At 40.3% G+C, this 23,274-nt stretch overlaps 1 protein-coding gene and 1 long non-coding RNA gene across 2 annotated transcripts; both read right to left on the bottom strand.

The window, feature by feature from the left end:
* Positions 1–3,861: 3,861 nt before the first annotated feature.
* Positions 3,862–14,031, bottom strand: DHRS7C (dehydrogenase/reductase 7C). The gene is made up of 7 exons (XM_009925435.2): positions 13,869–14,031; positions 13,248–13,403; positions 7,907–8,019; positions 6,263–6,473; positions 5,601–5,693; positions 4,691–4,846; positions 3,862–4,184 (listed from the first exon to the last, which is right to left on the bottom strand). Exons 2-7 carry the CDS (start codon positions 13,399–13,401, stop codon positions 3,976–3,978), a joined length of 936 nt encoding a protein of 311 aa, XP_009923737.2. The 5' UTR covers positions 13,402–13,403; positions 13,869–14,031; the 3' UTR covers positions 3,862–3,975.
* A 6,803-nt stretch (positions 14,032–20,834) lies between these two features.
* LOC138688314 (uncharacterized) lies at positions 20,835–22,018 on the bottom strand. The gene is made up of 3 exons (XR_011327341.1): positions 21,932–22,018; positions 21,391–21,469; positions 20,835–20,948 (listed from the first exon to the last, which is right to left on the bottom strand). It is a non-coding gene; the product is annotated as an uncharacterized lncRNA (long non-coding RNA).
* Between the last annotated feature and the right edge of the window lie 1,256 nt (positions 22,019–23,274).

Genomic DNA, 23,274 nt, shown 5'->3' with positions numbered 1-23,274 from the left:
TCTCTACCTTATGCTCTTTCCTCAGGGTTCTCACAGTCATTTGCACTCATACAAAGTGCTGTATGTGGACAAGAGCTTTTAAATAATTGTGCAGTGGGACCCCCATCCTGATCAATTCTTAAATCTCAGACAGTCTGGTTTTCTCACATGCTAACCATTCAAGAAGGTGTAAGTGTTTTGCTGGATGTTTTGTAAACAGATTCACCTGATGAAATGCAAGACTTCTTATCCCTATTTGCAACCCATGATTTCACATTCTAGCCCTTATTTTGATTCCCAGTTTGTAGGCATCGATAGTTCTGGGGTAAGTCCTGGAACAACATTATTTGAAAGTAGGCAAAAAAAAAAAAAAAAAAAGGCAGCTTAGAAAATACTGTGGCACTTTTATTCCAGTTCATTTGACCCAATCAATCCTGATGAATGTGGCATCTCAGTAAACTTCAGGTGCCTATGACACAGATACCCAGATCTACAGTTGTGCTGATTACCTGGAGTCCAGTGAAAGTTAATGAGAGAAATAGGCACTTCTAGGATGCAATTCATGTTATCCTAAGCTGTATGTCAGATAAATCACAGGTTACAGGCACCTGTTTCTTTCCACTGCTTAAGAAGGGGATGTGGGAGGTTAGCTCTGGGTAGGCTCTAAGACTGATGTCTAAAATTAGACAAGAGTCTCCTCACTTCTAAGACTTTCCAGTCTTAGCACTCTTTTAAATTTTTCCTTACTTCAAGGGCACTTGTGTCCAGCAATGTCAACTTTCTTGGCCAACACCAAGAATAGTTGATTTCAGCACAAAACCCATAAATTTGAAACAGTGCAGCCAGCTGCAGCTCACATTAAAAGAAAATTATGTGCTCTTTAGGCATGTGAGAAGCTTAAAAAAAAAATTAAAGGAGCTGTAGTTGAATATATTTCTCCTATGACTTCTACAACTAAATCTGCAGGCCTAGTTTTGTCCTCATTTATAAAAGTTAGGAAACCAATTAGATTAAAATATGGCTGAGTGAGGCTCACAGAAAATATCTCTTAATGAACTCATAATATTTCTTTTTATTGTCATAATATTTTTATATGCAACATATATCCACAGGTATTTAAACAGTAAGGCAGAGATGGACAAATGAAATAAATAGAAAACTTCAGATTAAATAATAGATTTCCCTGGAGGAAAAAACACTACTTCAGAAATACCAGTGGAGAATCCTTGTTCTCAAAATGAGAAAAGACCACAGAATTATAGAAAAGTGTGACCCATTTAAAAGGTCACCTAATCCTTCTTTTCCTTTAGGCAGGATAAACTAAAGCTACATTGCTTTTTTACAGATGTTTCATTAATCTCTTCTTTAAAGCTTCCAAAGACAGGCATTCTAAAATTTCTGTGGCAATTTATCCTTCATGCTTAACTATTCTTAGCAGAAAATTCTTTCCCTGTAAATCTCCTTTGCAGTAATTTTAGCACATTGTTCTACTAGAGCAGAAATGGAGAACAGTTTAGTTCTATCCTCTTGGAGTACATTTTAGGTATTTGAAAATTGTTTAGATATGACTTTCTTCTACTTTCTAGATTAAAATACATCTGTTCTTTAAAAATTTCTTGATAGACCACAGGTGTTATTTTACCTTTGTCACTCTCATTTCTTCTCACTGTGATTTCTTGAACTGTTCCACATTTTTAAAGTGAAATATTCAAAACCAATGAAGAATTTCTGCTGATATCTAGAAAGTGCAAAATGGAGCAGAAGGATTATTCAGCTTATTTTAACACGCAATCCATTTGTTTTTACAACAAAGCAAGATAATGTTGTTTCATGTTTAGCTGTGATGTCCTATGATTCTCTGATCCTATTCTGATGGAATTAGCCAGTTATTCCATATTTTGATTTTGTGGAGCTGTGAAGGGCTTGGCTGTTGCTTAGGCACAGACACAAGTATAACTGAGACCACAGGTAAAGCACATTTGCTTGAGGGAGTAGAGTTCTGGTGAGAAGCAAGAAAATTTTTGGCAAAGTGGATGGTTTACTTCACAGTTAAGGTATAGTCATTCAAACAACAATAAAAGCCCAGTGCTACAACAGAAAATAGATGGAACTCCAGCAGGTACTGCAGGAACTGGCTACTTCTCACTAGGTGTGAACTAGACTTCCCTGAGTGAGGTAGATGCATGCATGTTTCTTGATTGCCAGAGCAATTGAAATAGAGATACAGAACAGGTTAACGTCCCTGCAAGATGATAACAATGCACTGAGAATTCCTTTAACGTTTGGTGATTCTTACTGATAGAAAGACGTAGATAAGTGCAGCTGGTGTTGAAAGCTACATGAGCAACTGGACTTGTTGTAGCAGGAAGTGTAGTTTGGTTACATGCTTCTGAGTAGGTATTTCCTTTGTAGGTATTCTGCAAATAAGGCATTTTGGCAGTGTCTGCAAAAAAGCAGGTGGTCATGATCTCTGTGAGTACTGATGACAAAAGAAAGGCCAGAGGAGGGTTTGGGAGACAGAATTCAAGCTCTTAGATGTAAAACTGAAGACCAGGACACCCTTGCATGAGCTTTATTTATATTCTGGTTCAGCTCACAGGATGAAACAAAAAAGGGGTAAATTCACAGCATGAATGGAAAATGTGATAGGGAAGAGAAACTCAGAATATCTAGGAGTGAGAGGACTTCGGGACTTATATGGAATTTACACAATTGGCATGAGTAATGGCCACGCTCATGTTGAATATGATGATTAATTACCACACATAGCAGAGTGGACAAGGGAACTCAGTGCTCAGTAGCAGTCAGAAAAATATCTCAAAACCAGGAATTTGCATAAGACATGCAGAAGAAGAAAAGAAGTGAAAAACCCAGAAAGCATGTGTATGCTTGTCTGTGAGTCCAGATTGTTTATCCATCTTGAATGCTGCATGCAGCTGTGGCCTGTCCATCTTAAAAAAAAAAAAAAAAAAAAAAAAAAAGGTAAACCAAGAAAAGATATAAAGAAGAACAAGAATAATAATCTGGACTTCTCACATACAGAGAGTGAATAGATACCAGGGCTCTCCCACTTGGAAAACAGGTAACTGCATGGAAAGTATGATGGGCATGGACAACTGGGAGTGAATGAATTGAGTACCATTATTTTTTGTCTCTCACAGTAAAAGAAGTAGGAGATATCAGAGAATATTATCTGACAACAGGTTTAAAGTAAACATAATGAAGTCTTTTTTTAATATATGATTAGTTCCTTTCCTCAGGGATGGAATGTTTCAAACAGGAATTTGAAAAATTTGTGTGAAAAATTGATAGTTTAACAAGACACAGAGACAGATTCTGTTTCAAACTATGTAGCAGATTACCAGAACCTGGGAGAGTATAATACAGGGAGTTTCTCCATACTATTGTCCCACTCTCATAATCCATCTTTTAAGCATGTACTCCAGGGTCCTGTTGCGGATGAGATATTTAACTAGATAAGCTCTTATTTGTGCTAACCATTTGCATATCCTGCAAGTACTTCCAAAAAGCACATCTGAGGAACACTCTGATTAAGGCTCCAACCCCATTTTCCACTGATTTTTACTGCTTTCTCTCCCACATCTCCTTACTTCCCCTTCCTTTTGTTCCTGTAAGTTCCCATCAGTCCTAGCACTGACAGACTATTCTGATAAGTTGCTGCAGGTCCCCAAACTTTGATCTACCAATTTAGATTGGGAATCACTCTCTTAAAACAGTGATAGAGTTCCTAGCAGAGTTTTTCCCATACTGTTGCAATGCAAACAATGACATCTTGTCATATTCACTAAATCCAGAAGAGTAGAAATCCCACAGATGAGCGTGTGACAATGGTAGTGAATCACTAAGTAAGACATTGGCTGGTTCATGTTTAATAAAGCCTCCTGCTTTATTCTACCCATAGTGAGAAGCAGAAATCATTGACATTTGAAACAAACTTTTTTTCAGGTCAAAAGCAGGGTAAAGAACCGAACAAAATCAATTTTCCTCTTCTGTCTTCAGCTTTTCCCTAATCCCTGAGGCAACAATGGCAAAAAACATTTCAGGGAAGAAGGTGCGAATGTAAACTGCTGCTCTGGGGATAGGGTTGGCAATAAGTACCTCCTGCTTCTTACTGCTTACTGTACACAAGACTTCCTCTGCCACCTCCACTGGGTGCACACCATATGCCACCTTTCTGAAAAAGACTGTAAATCAAACAGAGAGGAGTGAGAGCTACAGACAGACAGACACATCTGAGGGAACGGTGGTGAAAAGATGCACAGCTAGTGCATCAGTAAAATTAGTTAAATTCATACACACTTTCAATCTCTTACCCCTTCCCTTTCTCTCATCACTATGTCCCTAAGATCTTTTTACAATTTTGAAGTAAAACCCTCACAGTCCCTAAGAGAAGGAGCAAACCTGAGTGCAGTGAAAGTCTCCCTTTGGACCTTTCATGCTCTGCTCTACCTCCATTTCCCATTCCCTGGTGTATTTATTTTATTACATAATGTTGTCTCTTTCCATGTTCCTTCTCTTTTCACTAGGCTCATCTGAACTCTCCAATCTTTCTTTTCTTTTGCTCCCCTAACCTGTTCATCCTTTCTGTCATTTCCATTCTTTTCCCTATGCTCCTGTCTTCTCCCTGGGAAACCCTCCATACTGCTGTATAGGCCTTATCTACCATCTCTCTTGATGCATCAAACCTTACATTTCCAAATAGATGCCTCCCAGTTGCCAGGTGCTGGTTGGCGATGGTATGAACAGATGAAGGTTGGGTTCACAGTGCTGACAGAAATATCAAATTCTTCCATTTCAGCTCTAAGACAATCAAAAAAGCCTACAGCAGCATGCTTAGAAGCAGCATCTAAAAGAAAGAAAAAAAAAAAAAACCACATATGCATGTTTGGATATATGAATGCATTGACATAGATGTATGGTATGATAGAGCTCCATAAAACATGAATGTTTGGAAAATTGAGCATGGAATGATTAGCCGTCCTGTCACAATTAAAAATATCTATTTACATCTATCCTATATTTTCTGTCCACTAACTTTGCGTTTTATTAATGCAAAGACTTTTCATCATAGTTCAGGATGGGTTAGTTTCATTAGCAGCTTTGGATGAAAGACCTTCTTGAAAATTTTCTGGAAAGCCAAGCAGAATACAATTACTACATCTCCTTTTAAACTCCCGCACACAAATCCATTAAGTGCATGAGTCTCACTTTACAAAGCAGTAGCTAGTATCTACCAGTATGTTACATTTGTACATTACTTCATTCTTCATTATGGTTTCTATTAATATGCCCAGTACAGATGTTAGACTACAAGCTTGCCGTTTCCTGAATGTCTCCTAAGATCATAAAAACCCCTTGTTGTCACATTTTATATCCTCTTGTCCCCAATATCTCAGGCAGTAGTTATACTTCAAAGATACTATTTTAACTATTTCTTCTTGAGTTCCACTTCTTTGAAAATTTTTCAGCCAAATATGGTATTAAGAGTTTACTGAATTAGGATGCAAATTAGCACTTTTAATAATCTATTATCAGTGCCATTATCAGAGAATACTCACAATTTATGCATTAGAATGCACATTTTTCTATGTATAACTTACAAGCTGCACGAAATGGGATTCCTATTTTTCCTTGGATACTATTAATTAGAACAATTTGGCCACTTTTTCTTGAGATCATGCTGGGAAGAATAGCTAAAAAAAAGAAATAAAAAGCCACATAAGCAAAATACCTCAATGTATTTAGTAAAAAGAAGTGACAGCTGAAGTGTAGACAGCACAACTTTAACGAAGGTTGTCTCAATACTGCAATCAAAAATATCACAAAATCCAGTAGCTGGAAATTGAGTGTCTTCTAGACTTCACTTGGATTCTATGTGCAGATTTGGGTGAAATATTATCACATTTAATTGTCAGCCTGTCTGTATCCTTGCAAGGGTTTTGAAAACAACTGTCTTTGTAACAGAGGTAGCAAGCACATAAATAAAGGAGTCACCATATACAAAATACAATAAGCAGACATTTTTTTAAAAAGTCTGTCTTTCAAACACCTGCTTAGATATTTCTTGACCAATCTATTTCCAAACCCAAGCACTCTGATTTTGATCTTCTTCACCTCAATTTCAGTCCACTGATTTTCCCAGGATTGCATTTGATTCTAATGCAGAAGGCAAAAATAAGTGCAGATGAAACAGTGTAACACCAATGACTGGGATCTCAAGCTTTAAGTAGCAACAGCAAAACAGCAAAAGAAATTAAAATACCTTTGGTTAATGTTATAGGTCCAAAATAGTTGGCATCCATTATCTTTTTATCAAGTTCCAATGAAATGCTCTGCACTGCTCCTTTCACCTTCATGCTTGCATTGTTGATCAGTATATCCACACAGCCATAGCAATTCAGGATTTCCTTAGCTACATCTTGAATGCAGTTTATGTCTGAGATATCCATAAGTATGAGCTTTGGTGCATATGTCTAATAAAGAAAAGACTTATTTCAAGGATACCTGTTGTATAAAAATGTGTTTCTATTTACTTGTCTTGTAAATTAATCTACCTTGATATCTGAAGAAAGTGCTTTTATCATTCTTACAAAACCTTTCATTTGTTTTTTTTAACCCACTCTAGAAAGAAGGTAGTTCAGCAATGGGTATTCATAGACTCTGAAATTCAGATGAATCAGAACACCATGGGAAGGGTAAGCTGGACTAGATCTACCCTATTGAGTTTTGTCTCTCTTGTAATCAGTGGAGACAGATAATAGACACAGGGTGACTCCTACCACTCCAAGTTATAGTCTTTTTGTAATCAGCCCTCTGGAGAACTTTGCTGACAACAGAGGCTAGGATATAGTACTTTGATAGATAATTTATGTATACATGGGGGACAGCTGAAAGGTAGGAATGGTTTGTTCAGCTATAGGTTATTCAAACAGAGTTTACTTTTGTATGATTTCTGCAGAGATGTAGATTTTATCAGCTATGGGACAAAGGAATGAACTCTGATTATCTTCTCTTATTATATTACTATGGCGATGTAATGCAGATCCCTTAGTCATACTTAATATTTTTTTCCTAGTTGAATCTGCACAGACTAACATGAACATACTACTTTTATGTTTATTTATGCAGATGAATGAAGCTTACTGAAAAAAAGGGGTCAAATGCAAATGTTTGTTGGTCTGGTGAGCAATGGCTGTAGAACTTGTGTGATGCCTTCAGAACACCTGTGCCCTGAAATGAGTAAGATATCTGTTGGTCACAGAAGGAAAGCTTTCCCATGAGCATCAAAGAAACACCTTCCAAGGAACCGGCAGCAGGGGCAGCCTTGCATGTCTACTTACATGGTGACCCAGTCAGTGGTAATGAGGAAAGGGTACTCTTATTCATATGGTCCCATGCCCTTCTAGATGGGACTTCTCCCAGAGCAGTGAAGAAACTCAAAATTATTTCAATATTTAGACCCATCTCTCACTCCTCGAGCGTTCTAATTATGTGAAAAATGGATGATACTTCCTGTGATTAAATGAAGCACTTTGGATCCCTTTCATCCAAATTAACAGGCAAATTCCTCTGCCTAGCATTTCTAGTTGGGTGGCTTGTTCAAAATGCAGGACCACTCAGCTGCTTTACAGTAATTGCCTTGAATTAGCTCAAGAGAGCAGGATTTCTGACTTATACTTTTGGCGTCATGCTCTGAAGACATTCAGAGGTGTTTCTCCCTCTCTCTCTCTCTCTCTCTCCCCCCCTGGACTGTGCTAAGTGTGTTACCTGGGTGACCAAAATCACCATTAACAGTGAATCATGTTTCATGTACCTTGTTCTACTGGATTTAAAAGCACTTTGTGTACCTGAACAAGGTGTTTACCTCAAGTTGTGAATTTTCAAAGCAGAGTGAGGAAATACTTACTATACTGGGGTCTGCCACACTAATTAAAGCATCATACAAGGCTTCTAACTTTTCCCATGTCCTGCCACACAGCACAAGTCTTGCTCCTCCTGTATGAAACACCCAAGAACATTCTAGGAGAGAAATACATTCAAAATAAATAATAACAACAATTTGATTTTGTTTATTTTGGTTGAAATGGGATGCTGGTTTTGCTAATGATGTTGAATCTATGCTCTAAAATTCATTAATTTTGAAAGAATAAATATATATGAGAAAAAAGAAAACATTAAATGGCAATAATATGTATGTGAGTAATAAATTAAAATTTAATGTAATGGTATAATGCACAATTAATGGTACAGCACAATGGCACTGTTTAGTCATGGGATTTAAAAATTTAATTAAGAAAATAACAATATGCCAGTTAATGGATGATGGCTTTGAGTTAGAAAAATTGTTCTGATTACCTTCCTTAACTCTCTCCACCTACAGCCACACTTGCTATAAAGCAAAATATATTCAAAAATACACAATTTAGGTTGTTACAATACAAACTGCATCTTCTGCAACTTCATGTCTACTGCAGTGTAAAGAAGAAACCAACCAACCCCAGTAAATAGTAAAACTAGCTCTGTATGCTACCTTCATGAAACTCTTGGCAACATGAAACTTACCTACAACTTTGAGAAAGAGCAATACAGAGAAATTTACCATCCACTGGCCCACAGATGGAGCATCAATGAGAGAGGCCTTTCTTCTACAGACCGTTCCCTCCATAGGTAATCCATCCCAAGACCTTTATCTCCTGAGTATTAGAACTTCCCAGTAGTCATCAGAGGCATCAGGGACCAGCCTGAACTACGTCTTGTTCAGCTACATTCCCTGAAGCCTTCCTAAGAAGGCCACTGAGAAGTTTCAGGGTATGCTGGGATGGCACTGCTTTTTTCTCCATATATTCAGGGTTATTCTGAGCTAGGGGTTCACCCCAGTTTAAGCTAGGTCTCTGGGGACGATGCTTCTCCCTTTCTTATGCAAGTGAACTATGACTGTGTTTTTCTGAAAGTGGGGACTCACGTAACAAGAGGAACTAGCAGTCAGTGTTACCCATCATACCACCTCAGTTCTGGCTACAAGACTGTAGCCAACTCATTAGTTTAGGTGTTCATGGGAGTATGTGATCAGCTCAATCCAGACTATGAAATACCAGGCTGGAGCATCTTGACAGCATGTCTGGTCTATTTTCTTGTCTAGGTGGTGTTGAGGGAGAATATCTTCCTCACTGTCCTGTCAGTTTGACCAAAGAAAGGTGTTTAAAAACATGGAGCATAGATATCTCATGGGCATCTTTTGGAAATTCATTGTCAGTTGTATCCCTCTGGCTGTTACAGGCTGCTACAGGGTGCACGTTCTAGATCAGCTAAACTGAAACTGTGGCTCTCAGTCCAGGAATCTGTCAAGGTTGTCCTCCTGACCAGGAAAAGTACACAATTGCCCATCTTTTCTTTCTTGGAATAGATAATGTCTTTCAGATAGGCCTGAGGATGCGACAGATGATGTGCCCCAAACCAGATGTCTGTGGGTTTGACAGTGGGTTATGTGTGCTGGTAGGATTGGAAATCAAGAGTTATTTTTTCCCTCATGTGGGTTTTTTTTCCTGATTAGGTCTCCCAGAAAGCTCTCAGTCTTGGAGCCCTCATATTTGGTCCCTAAACCAAATCTGTATGACATATTCAGTATGGGAGGAACAGGAATGCGGTCTTACAATTACTCTTAGGCCTTTCCAGCATACTTGATTTGTCTTAGTTACTATGGCCTTTTTTGAATGGGAAAGAGTACAAACCTAGTGCTGTCTGTCCTCCAAAAAGCATTTTCTTTAGATTTCGATACCCACAGGCTAATCCAGTTATGCTAATATGCCCATCTTAGATTTCTTAAATGCCCATGCTAGACTCTTAGTATCTGTATGGAAGCACTTCTGGATCCACTCTTCTATTTTTGTAAACCTGTGCAGCTGGAAACTTTTATTTATGTAATCTTTTTCATTATTTACAAGAGTAATTTTATGCATGTCTTTCATTTTCTTTTTTCTAGCATAGAAAGATTTTTGATTTAAAACCCCAAAGATTATTTGCCAGTACTAGGACAACTACACCAGTATTTTTCATATAAATATAACAGCTGGGGCAACTTTGTGAATAAAATGTGACTACTGTGTGAACAGCAATAAAAGGGGAAAAGGGAAATGAATTATGTTCTCCTCTAGAACTATCCTGGACTTTCCTGAGATATAGCACTGAGAAGAAACAGGAATCAGGTTAAATAACAACCATAAACCACTGCAAACAACTTCAATCGTCATAGTTTTTGTTTCTCTTTTTAAACGTTGATGAATGTTGTCTTTAGTCCGGAAATTATGGCATGTTGGAAAAGGAATCTGGCTGTTGCCTAAGAGCTCAAATATGCAGCAGCTGGCCACACAGCTGGTATTTTAAAGCTCTGGATGAATGGCCATCACATATGCATGAGTGGACTGCACAGTAAATTCTGCATGATTTGGAATGATTCGAGCCTGCAAATAACTTCTCTGTATCACCCTATGGGATACTAGCAGTAGATATGTTTAGGATAATAAAATAAAATTGCTTTGAGTTACCTCCTTTTTCATCTCTGTGGGAAAGGGCGGGGGGGGAGGTAATTGCCTTTGTAGCCTCAAGGGAGAGGCAGCAGCTAGTCACAAAATTTAAAAAAAAATAAATGAAGAAAGGTTAATAAAGAAATTGAACTTATGAAAATATTCCTCGGGTGGCATGCAGTGCTGGAGCAAGGTACCTGAAGAAATCATAGAATAGAATAGAATAGAATAGAATAGAATAGAATAGAATAGAATAGAATGGGTTGGGTTGGGTTGGGTTGGAAGGGACCTTAAAGATCACCTAGTTCCAACTCCCTTGCCATAGGCAGGAACACCTTCCACTAGATCAGGTTGCTTAAAGCCCCATCCAACATGGCCTTGAACACTACCAGGGTTGGGGCATCCACAAATTCTCTCTGGGCAACCTATTCCACTGTCTCTCCACCCTCACAGTAAAGAAGTTCTTCCTAATACCTAATCTAAACCTACCTTCTTTCAGTTTAAAACCATTAGCCCTCATCCTATCACTACACTCCATGATAATGAGTCCCTCCCTATCTTTCCTGTAGGCACCTTTAAGTACTGGAAGGCTGCTATACAGTCTTCTGGGAGCCTTATCTTTTCTAGGCTAAACAACCCCAACTCTCTCAGCCTGTCCTCACAGAGGAGGTGCTCCAGCCCCCTGATCGTCTTCATGGCCCTCCTCTGAACCTGCTCAAGCAGGTCCATGTCTTTCTTATGCTGGGGCCCCAGACCTGAACACAGTACCCCAGGTGGGGTCTCATGAGAGCAGAGTAGATGGGGAGAATCACCTCCCTCGACCTGCTAGCCACACTTCTTTTGATCCAGCCCAGGATGTAATTGACTTTCTGGACTGCAAGCGCACATTTCTGGCTCATATTCAGTTTTTCATCCACCAATACCCCCAAGTCCTTCTCCACAGGACTGCTCTCAATCCACTCATCACCAGCCTGTATTTGTGCTTGGGATTTCCCCAACCCATGTGCAGGACCTTAGCCTTGGCCTTGTTGAACTTCACAAGGGTTGCACAGGCCCTCCTCTCAAGGCTGTCAAGGTCCATCTGGATGGCATCCCTTCCTTCCAGTGTGTCACCCTCACCACTCAGCTTGGTGTCATCGGCAAACTTTCTGAGGGTGCACTCAATCCCACTGTCCATGTTGCCAACAAGGATGTTAAAAAGCAATGGTCCCAATAACAACCCCTGAGGAACTCCACTCATCACTTGTCTCCACTTGGATACCGAGCTGTTGATCACAACTGTGAGTCCAGCCATCCAGCCAATTCCTTATTTACCAAGTGGTCCATCCACCAAATCCATGTCTTTCCAATTTAGAGACAAGGATGTCGTGTGGGACAGTGTCAAATGTTTTGCACAAGTCCAGGTAGATGACGTCTGTTGCTCTTCCTTTATCTTATGTTCAATAAATGTTCTGTACCCTTGCAGGTTTCCAATATTTGGCTTGAAGCCACAATGCACCAGATCTAGCACTGGTGATATTCCTGCTCCAAGCAGGACTTCTGTCTAGAAACCTCTAGGTATCCTATGATTCTATGAGACACCCAATCTTAGCTGGAGAACTGCAAATCATACTTCACCAAACAAAAATACTGAAATATAACCAATCAGAGAAAATTCATGCTAACATTATCTTCAACTGAAACTGAAGTGTGTCAGGGAAAGGGAAGACCAGGTGGGACGTGGAGGTCAGAATTATTTCATACCTTGTCCTAACAGGCTCTGATAAAGAGCACTCCTTGCCAACATAATGTGTATTTCCGTTGCAGGTCTCTGCTCTGTTTTGCTAAGGAATAATTCTGCAAGACCATTCCCTTTCCCCATCTGTTTTCTGCTTTGGAGTGTAAGGTTTCTAACATACAGGAAGTCTTCACTGAAAATGCCAAAATGTAGCCTGAAGCTATGGTTGCCTTATCAGGCATTTGCATATACTGCCCCTCAAGTGATGCCTAGTGCAGAACTGTACATAAGCAATATATGACCCGGTACCTTTAATCCGGTAGCACTGTGTAGGCAGGAAATACAAGCCAAGAAGTATATGCTAAGAGGCTGGCCACCCAGGCAATCAGTTTATATAAATAGATAAATTATCACATACGCTTTCCTTCTGTCCACTGAACCCACCATTACACACAGCCAGGCAGCCCAGTTGGAGGTACTGGAGTGATAAATAATATCATAAATATATAATATATAAATATAAGTGGAGTAACATGGGTGATAAAGGGGGCAGAGATACAAACAGGGACAGAGGGGTGAGCACTGTTGTTTACAGGGAGCAGGAAATGTTGAAGTCTTTAAGGGCTGAAAAGGAACATGTAAAGAGTAAGGTGACACCTGTTTATACTGATTTGCTGCTACCCTCCAGTGACAGCTTAAGTAATAAGATCTCATAGTAGCAACATGCTAAAAATAGAACTCTTAATGTGCTTACAAAACCTCTCATTCTATTGAATTAAATAAATACAAAGCTCTGTAGTTCCTAAAAGTTTACCAGAAGTTCCTGTGGCTGAAACTAAAAATGTACATTTAAAAATCATAGGATTCATTTAAATATATATTTCTTAACTTCTGCTTCATCCGTGCAGTTATGAATATATACAAGTTAATGTATGCACATTTTATCACCTAAGAGGTGGCTCTCTGGCTGTTTCTATTCTCTGACACTGAGAAAAAATGAGACAACTCACCCTTGCCCAGTCCAGAGATGGCATCCGTGATCACCACCACCTTGTTTTGCACAGCTGACTTGGACAATAGCCACCTGACTGACTGGTAAATATAAATAATTCCACTGATCCCTAAGAGAAGTAATGGCAGAGCAAATACAGCAAGAAAACCCATCTCTGTGGGAAACAAAAGACAATATGAGAGTAACAGTAATCATAATATGCAATCATTGTTTTTCAAATTATTCTTATCTAAAAAAGCAATGTTTTCATATATAGGAAATCCAGTAATCAGCATGCCAAAGACTTGAAGCAGTGGCAAGCTTCTTTTCCAATCAATGGCTTAATATTATCATTTAATAAGCAGGGTAATACTGTTTCTTTGTTTTCCTTATCATTGCATGGTCTAACCAAATCTGGATTCCTTTTATTCAAAATTACTCTATGTTGGCAAAAACATAATAGAGTTTTAGTACAAATATTGCCTTGAGGCAAAACATAGGCTAAAATATAACACTGAACTTTTAATTATGTTACTATTACAGGAAAACAGATAAAAAGCTTTTAATCCTAATTTCAGATAAAACACATAACAAAAGTGGTTTCTGTTCTATAAAGACAGAGGAAAACAGAATCACTTACTATGGCTATGAAGACTCCAGGTACAGATAAAGCATTCTTTTGTATTTTGTAAATTTTTGTATTAAAGGTTTAATTAAAGTCCTTTAACAATTTCATAGAGCATTGCATTTGTTGAGGCTGCTTGCCCTGAATGAGAATGGCTATGTATAGCCACATGACAGAGATACTTTAAAAGTAAATATAGCATCTGCAGTGTGATTCAGATGCCTGACCTATCTAGTCCAACAGGCTGGGCAGCCATGTAAAAGATATTAGTACAGTATCAATTCAGCTGTACAAAGAAACATCTATCTTTCAGTCTTGCCTTCAGTTGTAGTTGTTCATGGGACTGTCTCAACTTCTTGTAATTGGCCTTCAATTAACTTTACACATAAAAACATTTGTATAAACCCCATTATAACAATAGGTCTTCAAAACCAAGCAAAAGGTACCATAAAGAAGTTGTCACTTGAAATAATCACTGTTCAGCAATATGAATGGTGTATGTATGTGTCAGGAAAAGGTCTTTGAGCAAGCTGGCTTGGGAACCAGTGCATCACACAGAGCTGCTGTGGGCAGCTGAGTGGGGGAGCACAGACCAGGCTGGCGTACTGCGCTTCTAGGTGCCGCAGGCTGCTTTCCATTCTTGGTATCTGCAAGGCAGATGTGCCTCTTTCCCAGCAATTTCATGACCATATCAACTTTAGGTAAGTGATCTTTTACATTTCCTGCAGAGAGATATGATCTGTTAAACTGACAATCATAGTTATGGGTTGCCCTTCGGGGTTCTAGAGAAAAGAATGGTTTACCATAAATCATTCCTGTTTGCTCTTTCAAAAAATTGTATTGCAGTCTTAAAATTGTAAGTTTTGACAGCTAGATTCAGTGCTCCTGTTCATGCTGTGTAAGTGGTCATCTAAATTCTATGTTCTAATTTTCATCTCCAATGAAAGAATGACAAGTCTACAAATGATAGAGAATCATTGATACTGGAGTGTTGGAACAAGGAACAAGGACTTCATGGTTAGGTCTGCAGGTACCAGGACAGTGTTAGCTTTCAATGAGTGGGAAAGGATAGAAAGTTATTCAAGAGGGCATAGGACGGGACTAGTTTGTAAACCCAACTTGCTCTAGAAGCTAATGACATTGGGAATGAACATGCATATTCCTGCCTGTGCAAGTTGAAGTTCCCTGCCAAAGAACCCATGATTTAAGATTTCCAAACCACAGAACTGAATAACATGATAATGTTTGAAACATTGTGTGCACTTCTAGCTCAGAAGACTCCATACCAAAAGGCAGATATGAAGAAATACCTACTTTCCAATGCAAAATGGTCATGGTGTCCTGAAATTTACATCAGCTTCCACAGGAGAATGTAAAAACATAAATTGAGCTAAGAAGTCATACCAAGCCACCTGCAGAAGCAGAGGAAATCTGATTTTCCATCACCCCTAAAGCCCCATCTATCTTCGCTTACTTTCAAAGCATCAGTTTTAAATAAATAGATATGCATTTCCCTATCAGTAAGTAAGCTGGTTTGTTCCTTTTATGGAACAGGATGTGTTGTTTGTTTAATTTATTCAGGGTTCTGAAAACATTTTTCTGTGAAGGTGAAACATCAAAAAAAAGCACACACTAAAGACAGACGATTTATAGGAGTTCCAAGTGATTTGTTTGCTTTGTTTCCAAATGAACTCGAGCAATGGTACAAGTAATGTAAGAGCAAGAACAGGAAAAAGTCAATTGAAAGAACTAGACAACCAACAATGTGTAAGATTGTAATGATAAAATGCTAACATGTCTGTTAATATTAATGAACAATTGTAAAGGAAGACTGCCTGCATCATCTGGAAAAATGCAGACATACAGTGACTGCAATAACCAAAGCACCCAAATCTTTCCAAACACATCTCTGTTGGGTGAAGTGCCATAAAAATGCATTCTGCACTGCCACCTACAGAGCACCATTGGAAACACCAAAGAAACAAGAATCATTACAAATTGTTTCAGAGGGTAGATACCATAAAAAGGGTAACTCATCTACAGGGAAACAAACAAAAGTGAGGCCCTCGCTCTCCCTCAGCTAGCTCTGAAAGTCTCTACGTTCCCAACCCCTTTGTCGAGAGCAGATCAGTATGTGTCCAAACCTAAAACTTTCTGGAGATCTAGGGCTTAATTCCCTGAAGTGATCAACCCAGGAGGCTGTCTGAGATCATTACCATGCACTTACATACACTTACATTTCACATTGGTCAGAAGTGCTGGACATGGCATTGGGTGGTCAGGTGGGTGTTCTTCGATGTTTTGTTTGGTTTTGTTTGTTTCTTGGAGGAAACAAGAGTTTAACACACTGTAGAGAAAGCAATTATTAGGGGCCCTGGTGGTTAAAGCATTCATCCAAAAACAAGAAACCAAGATTTCAAATCCGGGTCTGGCCCCAAAAGATGATCCTAGCTTTACAGCTATCATTTCTGGGGGTTGTGAAATCCCTAAGCATGGGCATATTCTCATCTACAGCGTAGCTCTTTATTTTAATCTTTGGCTGCCTAACATCTAGGAATACAATTCTGTCTTTCAGTAGAAAAAGAAAGGCATATGGATTTTCATACACTTTGAGAGGATATGTGTCTCCAGCACTCAAAGCCAGAGACATTTTTAATACCAGCAGTAGCCAGGTGAAGTGCTTTAGTTCTGTGCTTCTTATGCTTCCCATAAAGGCATGTAGGCTGTAGTGAGTCCAGGGTTCCCCATTTGTCTCAAACATGTGACATTGTAGGGCATTTGCTGTGACTGCATTATTTTCACAGTTCAATTAATTTTACCTTTTTTTTTTCCCCTCAGCCATTGTTTCTGTTTCCTTCCATTCATATTTTATTGATTTTCCTTCTATTTTCTTTTGATAGCTTTGAAATCACTGAGCATACGGATAGTACCATTTCTACTTAAAGATACTTTTGGCATTTGCTAGAATTCCTGTGTTTATACCTATGTAATAACCGTCATGAATGGTTCCCACTATTCATGGACCTGTTGTTGACTTGCACAATTAGCCCATCATATATTCATAATACTTCTATGAATATTTTCAAGCCTTGGAAAGCACTGAAATTCTTGCTTGAAAAAGCAGTCAGTACCATGTTTGGTCGTGGGACCAGCAGACCCATACAGTATTTCCATTCTCAATGTAAAAAAACTAATCTTAACAATTTTTGACTAAAAAAACTGCCCTTTGGAAAGTTTTGCGATCACAATGTAAGAACCAAAAACCTTTGAATCAGAAACATAGTGTCAACAGAAGAATATATAGTTCAAGTCAAACACACTGCCTGCTCAAGGTCAAAACCACTCGTCAGTCCATGTCATTATTTATTTGATGTTCTCTTCCCACACATCCACAGCAGTGGTGTGTCACAGTATGTAGGTATGGTTCCTCCTACATAATCAGAAAGGTAAGCATCCTGATAAAAAACTACAAGGAAAGTTGGTGTTCATCTCAGTAATAGAGACATATGTAGGCTCTACAGAGAGATCTGGACAGGCTGGATCAATGGGCTGAGGCCAATTGTGTGAAGTTCAACAAGGCCAAGTGCTGGGTCCTGCACTTCGGTCACAGCAACCCCAAGCTGCAGCACTACAGGCTTGGGGAAGAGTGGCTGGAAAGCTGCCCTGCAGAAAAAGACCTGGGGGTGCTGGTTGACAGCTGGCTGAATATGAGCCAGCAGTGTGCCCAGGTGGCCAAGAAGGCCAATGGCATCCTGGCCTGTATCAGAAATAGTGTGCCCAGCAGGAGCAGGGAGGTGTTTGTTCCCCTGTATTCGGCACTGGTGAGGCCACACCTCAAGTACTGTGTTCAGTTTTGGGCCCCTCACTACAGGAAAGACATTGAGTTGCTGGAACATGTCCAGAGAAAGGCAACCGAGTTGGTGAGGGGCCTGGAGCACAACTCTTATCAGGAGCGGCTGAGGAAGCTGGGACTGTTTAGTCTGGAGAAGAGAAGGCTGAGGGGAGACCTTATCACTCTCTACAACTACCTGAAAGGAGGTTGTAGTGAGGTGGGTGTTGGTGTCTTCTGTCAGATGGCTAGTGATAGGACAAGAGGAAATGGCCTCAAGTTGTGGCAAGGGAGATTTAGGATGGATATTAGGAAAAATTTCTTTACTGAGAGGGTTGTCAGACATTGGAATAGGCTGCCCAGAGAAGTGGTTGAGTCACCATACCTGGAGGTATTCAAAAAGCGTGTAGACAAGGTACTCCAGAACATGGTTTAGTGGGCATGGATGATGGTTGGACTCGATGATCTTGAAGGTCTTTTCCAACCTAAATGATTCTATGATCCTATGTTTCTACGATTCTATATGAGCATATAGTCAATCATCTGCCCTCTTTTCTCCTGAAGGAGACTCTCTTGGGTTGACCAACAAGTTTCCCTCCAGTTTCCTGGTGGGCTTGGATCTGCAGTCAGCTTCATTACCATCCATAGGCATCTCCACTCCTACTGTTGGTAGGTCTCATCTTTTCTCTTTACCTGATTTCATACATTATTGTTGTGGTTTAACCCCAGCCAGCAACTAAGCACCACGCAGCCACTCACTCACTCCTCGCCCCCCAGTGGGATGGGGGAGAAAATCGGGAAAAGAAGTAAAACTCGTGGGTTGAGATAAGAACGGTTTAATAGAACAGAAAAGAAGAAACTAATAATGATCATGATAACACTAATGAAATGACAACAGCAATAATGAAAGCATTGGAATGTACAAATGATGCGCAGTGCAATTGCTCACCACCCGCCGACCGACACCCAGCTAGTCCCCGAGCGGTGATTCCCCGCCCTCACTTCCCAGTTCCTATACTAGATGGGACGTCACATGGTATGGAATACACCGTTGGCCAGTTTGGGTCAGGTGCCCTGGCTGTGTCCTGTGCCAACTTCTTGTACCCCTCCAGCTTTCTTGCTGGCTGGGCATGAGAAGCTGAAAAATCCTTGACTTTAGTCTAAACACTACTTAGCAACAACTGAAAACATCAGTGTTATCAACATTCTTCACATACTGAACTCAAAACATAGCACCCTACCAACTACTAGGAAGACAGTTAACCCTATCCCAGCTGAAACTAGGACAATTATTCCCCATTTTTTTTCTACTTCTCAATCCACCTTTTTGTGGTCATTTCATCTCCCCTCTCTTCTCAAAATCCTTCCTGAGAAACAATCCACTGTGAATTACTTTTTGCTCATTGGTCCCAGTTCCGCAACACCCATATACAAATTATGTGGCTCTGATCTGGTTACCTAGGCAATCTCAGCCTGATAAGGCATTACTAATATGATTAGTGAGTGCCCTACCAAGAGTCTGCACCTCAAAATTACCCTACAATTATCCCATTTATAACAGTTGCATATCAGTTATCTTATACGGTCCTTGAAAATAATCATTGTACTTCAGCCTTCATTCCTCTGCCTAGTTTCAGCTGAGCAGGAGTTTCATATACTATCTGCAGACAGTCTGCACAGTAAAGCAAGAGAATATGTTCTGCACACCTGGAATAGAATGAAAAAACGGAAGCCCCTTCCTCACAGAACATGTGATAGCATATGTCCATACATTCTGTATGTTATGTCTAAATATTTTTTATGGTTTTAATATTTTGTGCCAGCTGTGGAAACTGGTTTGCTGCTAGATGACTGTAAAAGTGAGATTTGGTAAATAATTATTAGAAATCTTATACTAACACTATGATTGAAACAATAGACAAAAGTGTAGCCAAGTAATTAACTAGTGGAGGTAGTTACTCATAAGTTTTACAGTTCTTTGCTCTTATGACTGTATGTTCCTGTACATTAGATAAGAATAATATTGAAACTGACCATATGTGACTGAAACCATGTTAAGCTCCAAGATCAAAGAACAAGGATGACAAACAAAGACTTGAAGGTCAGCCAACAGCATTTCAAATGGCTCGGTGGTCGCAAAAGCAGCCCTTCAACTCAAATGAAGAACCACTGCACATGATCGGATGTAGGCAGTACTATGATAATCAGTTACGGTAATTTTTATGTCTATGTATACTAATCTGATTAATACATAATTAGTTACTCTATAGAACCTGTTTGTGCTGAAGCTGTGGCATGCACACTAGGTGGAATTATCCCCCGTGCATCCAGTGCTGCAATAAAGAATGCCTGCTTTCTAAAACTCTAAAATTGAGTCTTAGAGAGTTTCTTCCACCGGCTTTTTGGTACCACATGTGCAGTAAAAAAGGAGGACGCTGTGACTTTAAGTGGAGATGAGGATGCAAGAACCAGTAGGAGAAAGGGTGACTAAGCCAAAATGTAAAACAACTGATAATTGTTGCTCAGAATGTATAAATGTCTTCTGTGTGTTAACAAAGGTGTGCTAGATTTGTGGAGTCACCACCTGGCACAGCCATGAAATAAACAAATATCTTGACTCTGTGTGTTATTGGCTCTTTGTACACTGGGTGAAGAACCCCATTTGGGGACAACAATGTGACCAGACAGCATCCTTGCCCTGGAATTGTCTCAGTCACAGCATCCTTGCCCTGGAATTGTCTCAGTCACGGTCATGGTTCCCTTCACAGGCTTTGGCTGGTTATTAAGGCCTGGTGCTCCTGAAGGATTTTTTGCTCACAGACTCCTTCTTATAGATTTAAGGAGAGAGATCAGTTCTCACTGTGCACAATTTGTCATAACCAGTCAGATGGTATTTTTGGTTTACTATTGTCAACAGGAGACTTTAAGAATTTTTCATGGCTTTCAAATTCATATCATATCAAAACCTTCCCCGACATTGGATCGGGACATTTACCATTTCCAGTGCACGTACATGTTCATTCAGACTGTTCAAATTGTCACAAATAACCTCTCAAAGTTAGTAAAAGAAACACCCAAAACCACGAACAACAACAAATCAAAAAACCCTGAAGTGGTTAAGGATAACTGGTGATCACCTCACACCTGCTGACCTTGTTAGAAATCTGTCCACACCTGCCACGTCTTCCAAACACACCATGTGTGAGGAATGCTGACATCAAGGAATCACAGAAATAAACCAAACAGCCCAGAAGCAGAACAGAGACCTGCACAATGAAAGGCCAAATTCAACATCAAGTAATTTCATAAAGTAATTTCCTGTCCCCCTTTATACACAGTACACAGAGCTGTCCTGTGTGCAACCTCCCTGTTTGATCAGAGAGAAAATAAGAGTCAGCCTGGGGCATTTCAGTGTGATAACCTTTTGCTCCTGCTCTACTCAACTACCAGACAGATAGATGAGTATTTTAAAAAGTAGTTAAAAACGAAGAACTATCCTTACATCATACCCATTTCCTCCTGCAAACACAATTTTCAAGTTCCTCCCTTAAAGGCAGACACAGACACGCTAGTAGCTACCTACCCGAGCATCTAGCAGTGCTCACAACTGCACAATGACATTGTAGCTGGGGAGACATTCAGTAACACAGTGAAGGACACACTTTCCACTCCTGTTCTGGGAAGTCCAGGCACATTCAGTAGTACTACCTGAGTATGCTGCACTTTGTTCAGCCTTAAACCTGATGAGCCTCCCAGCAGTGTGCATCTTCTCACATCTGATTGATTCCTGGTGCATAAACAAACTTCTTTAAAATAAAGCCACAGTATTTATACACTGCATCTTACACAGCTATATATGTAATTTTAGTTCATATGCATCCATAATAAACTGTTTTTATAGACTGCTAGAATTGTAAACGTTCAACACTATTTGGAAGAAAATGAAAAGATGAAAGAGATCACAAGTAGGTTCTCATTTGAGAAAGGTATTTAGTAAAATAAAGACGGTTTCAGCCATTGGTTAAAAAAACAAAGCTTTCTTCCTTTCACAGTAGTTCTTTCTGTAAAAATTAAATAAAAACTGTTAATTTCAATATTATCCAGATTTTAGTCAGAGATGTTTAATACCACAAACAGTTGAAAGCAAATTCATACACACTGTGTAGAAACAGATGAGAACGTGGTTAGTTTCCTAACATGCAGAAGGTATGGTCAGTAAGCCGCGTTAAACTAAATTTGAGCCCCTCACCCTCTTTATTAGCTAATAATTTCATTCCAGTGTCCACACATATCATTACCGTGACAAATTTGCGCGTGACCAGGAACCCTCCCCCTCCCCCTCTACGCGCCGCGGATCGTAAACTCTGCCGTGCCGGTGACGTCAGACTCCCTGGCCCCACCCCTCGGCTCCACCGCCAGCGCCTACGGGGGCGGGCCCGCGGCGTGACGTCAAGTTATGGGCACAGCTACGGGAACGGGCACCGGCCCCACAGGCGCTTGAGTCGTACCGGGGACGGGGGTACCTGTGTGGGTGTGCGAGTGCATCCTGGGTGTGCATGTGCGTTGTGTGCTGGGTGTAGATGTGCATCCTGCATACATTGCACTTATGGGGGGAGAGGGGGGTGCATTGCCTATGTGCATATGTATGTATTGTTTGTGTGTAACCATTGAGTGTGCATGTATCACCTGTGTGTGCATACAGTGGGGGGCGTGCACGCTGATGATGATGCACATTATGTGTGCACCTGTGCACTCTGTGTGCGTGCACTGTGTGTGTTCACATTGTGTTTGGATATTTGTATCCTCTGCATGTGTTGTGTAAGTGCACACTCTGCGTGTGCATGAATGGAGTGTGTGTGTGTGTCTTGTGCTCATTAGATCTGTGTATTGCATGTGTTTGCACAGTATGTGTAGGCCTGCATTGTGTGCGCACAGTGTGTGTGCGTGCATGTGCACAGGATTGGTTTGTGCATTATGTGTTTGTGTACATGCACTTTGGGAGTCTGTGTGCACAGCATCTGTATGTGTTTGTAAAAGGACATGGGACTGGCAAAAGCTTGTGAGCAGACTGCCACATCCCTGGGTTTGTCCCAGGAGCAATGAGGACCTGTTGAAAAAACTGGGAGAAGGGCCTTGCTGGGTGGCACCATACATTCTGCCCCAATAACCTTGTCTGGTTCCAGCTCCACCAGCCATAGCTATCTGGATGTTTCTCTTCTGCCCCTGGAGATGTTGGGGACTTCAGCAGAGCTGGGGAGTGGTCTGGAGTAGCAAGGCTGGTGGAGAAACAGAGAGGGAATCTTCAGAGCAGAAGGGAGTGTGGCTACACATACCTGGACTGCAGCAAGCAATTTAAGTAGCCAATCCACCTGGTTTCCCATGAGCAGATCCACACTGGTGAGCAGCCGTGTACACAAGAGGGCTTCTGCAAATGCTCTGACCACAGGTCAATCGCCAGCATAGTGTTGTGTCCACACAGTCAAGTGGCTGCATGCATGCGTGGACTGAGGCAGGACACTCAGCTGTGCAGTTGGCTCATAGGGAATAACCATGTGGCTGCAGGTCACATGGCATATGCCTTACTGATGCTTC

This window comes from Haliaeetus albicilla, chromosome 12 (assembly GCF_947461875.1).
Source record: "Haliaeetus albicilla chromosome 12, bHalAlb1.1, whole genome shotgun sequence".
NCBI classification, from domain to species: domain Eukaryota; kingdom Metazoa; phylum Chordata; class Aves; order Accipitriformes; family Accipitridae; genus Haliaeetus; species Haliaeetus albicilla.
The sequence above is the reverse complement of the archived record's forward strand: the minus strand, read 5'-3'. Positions and strand labels throughout refer to the sequence as shown.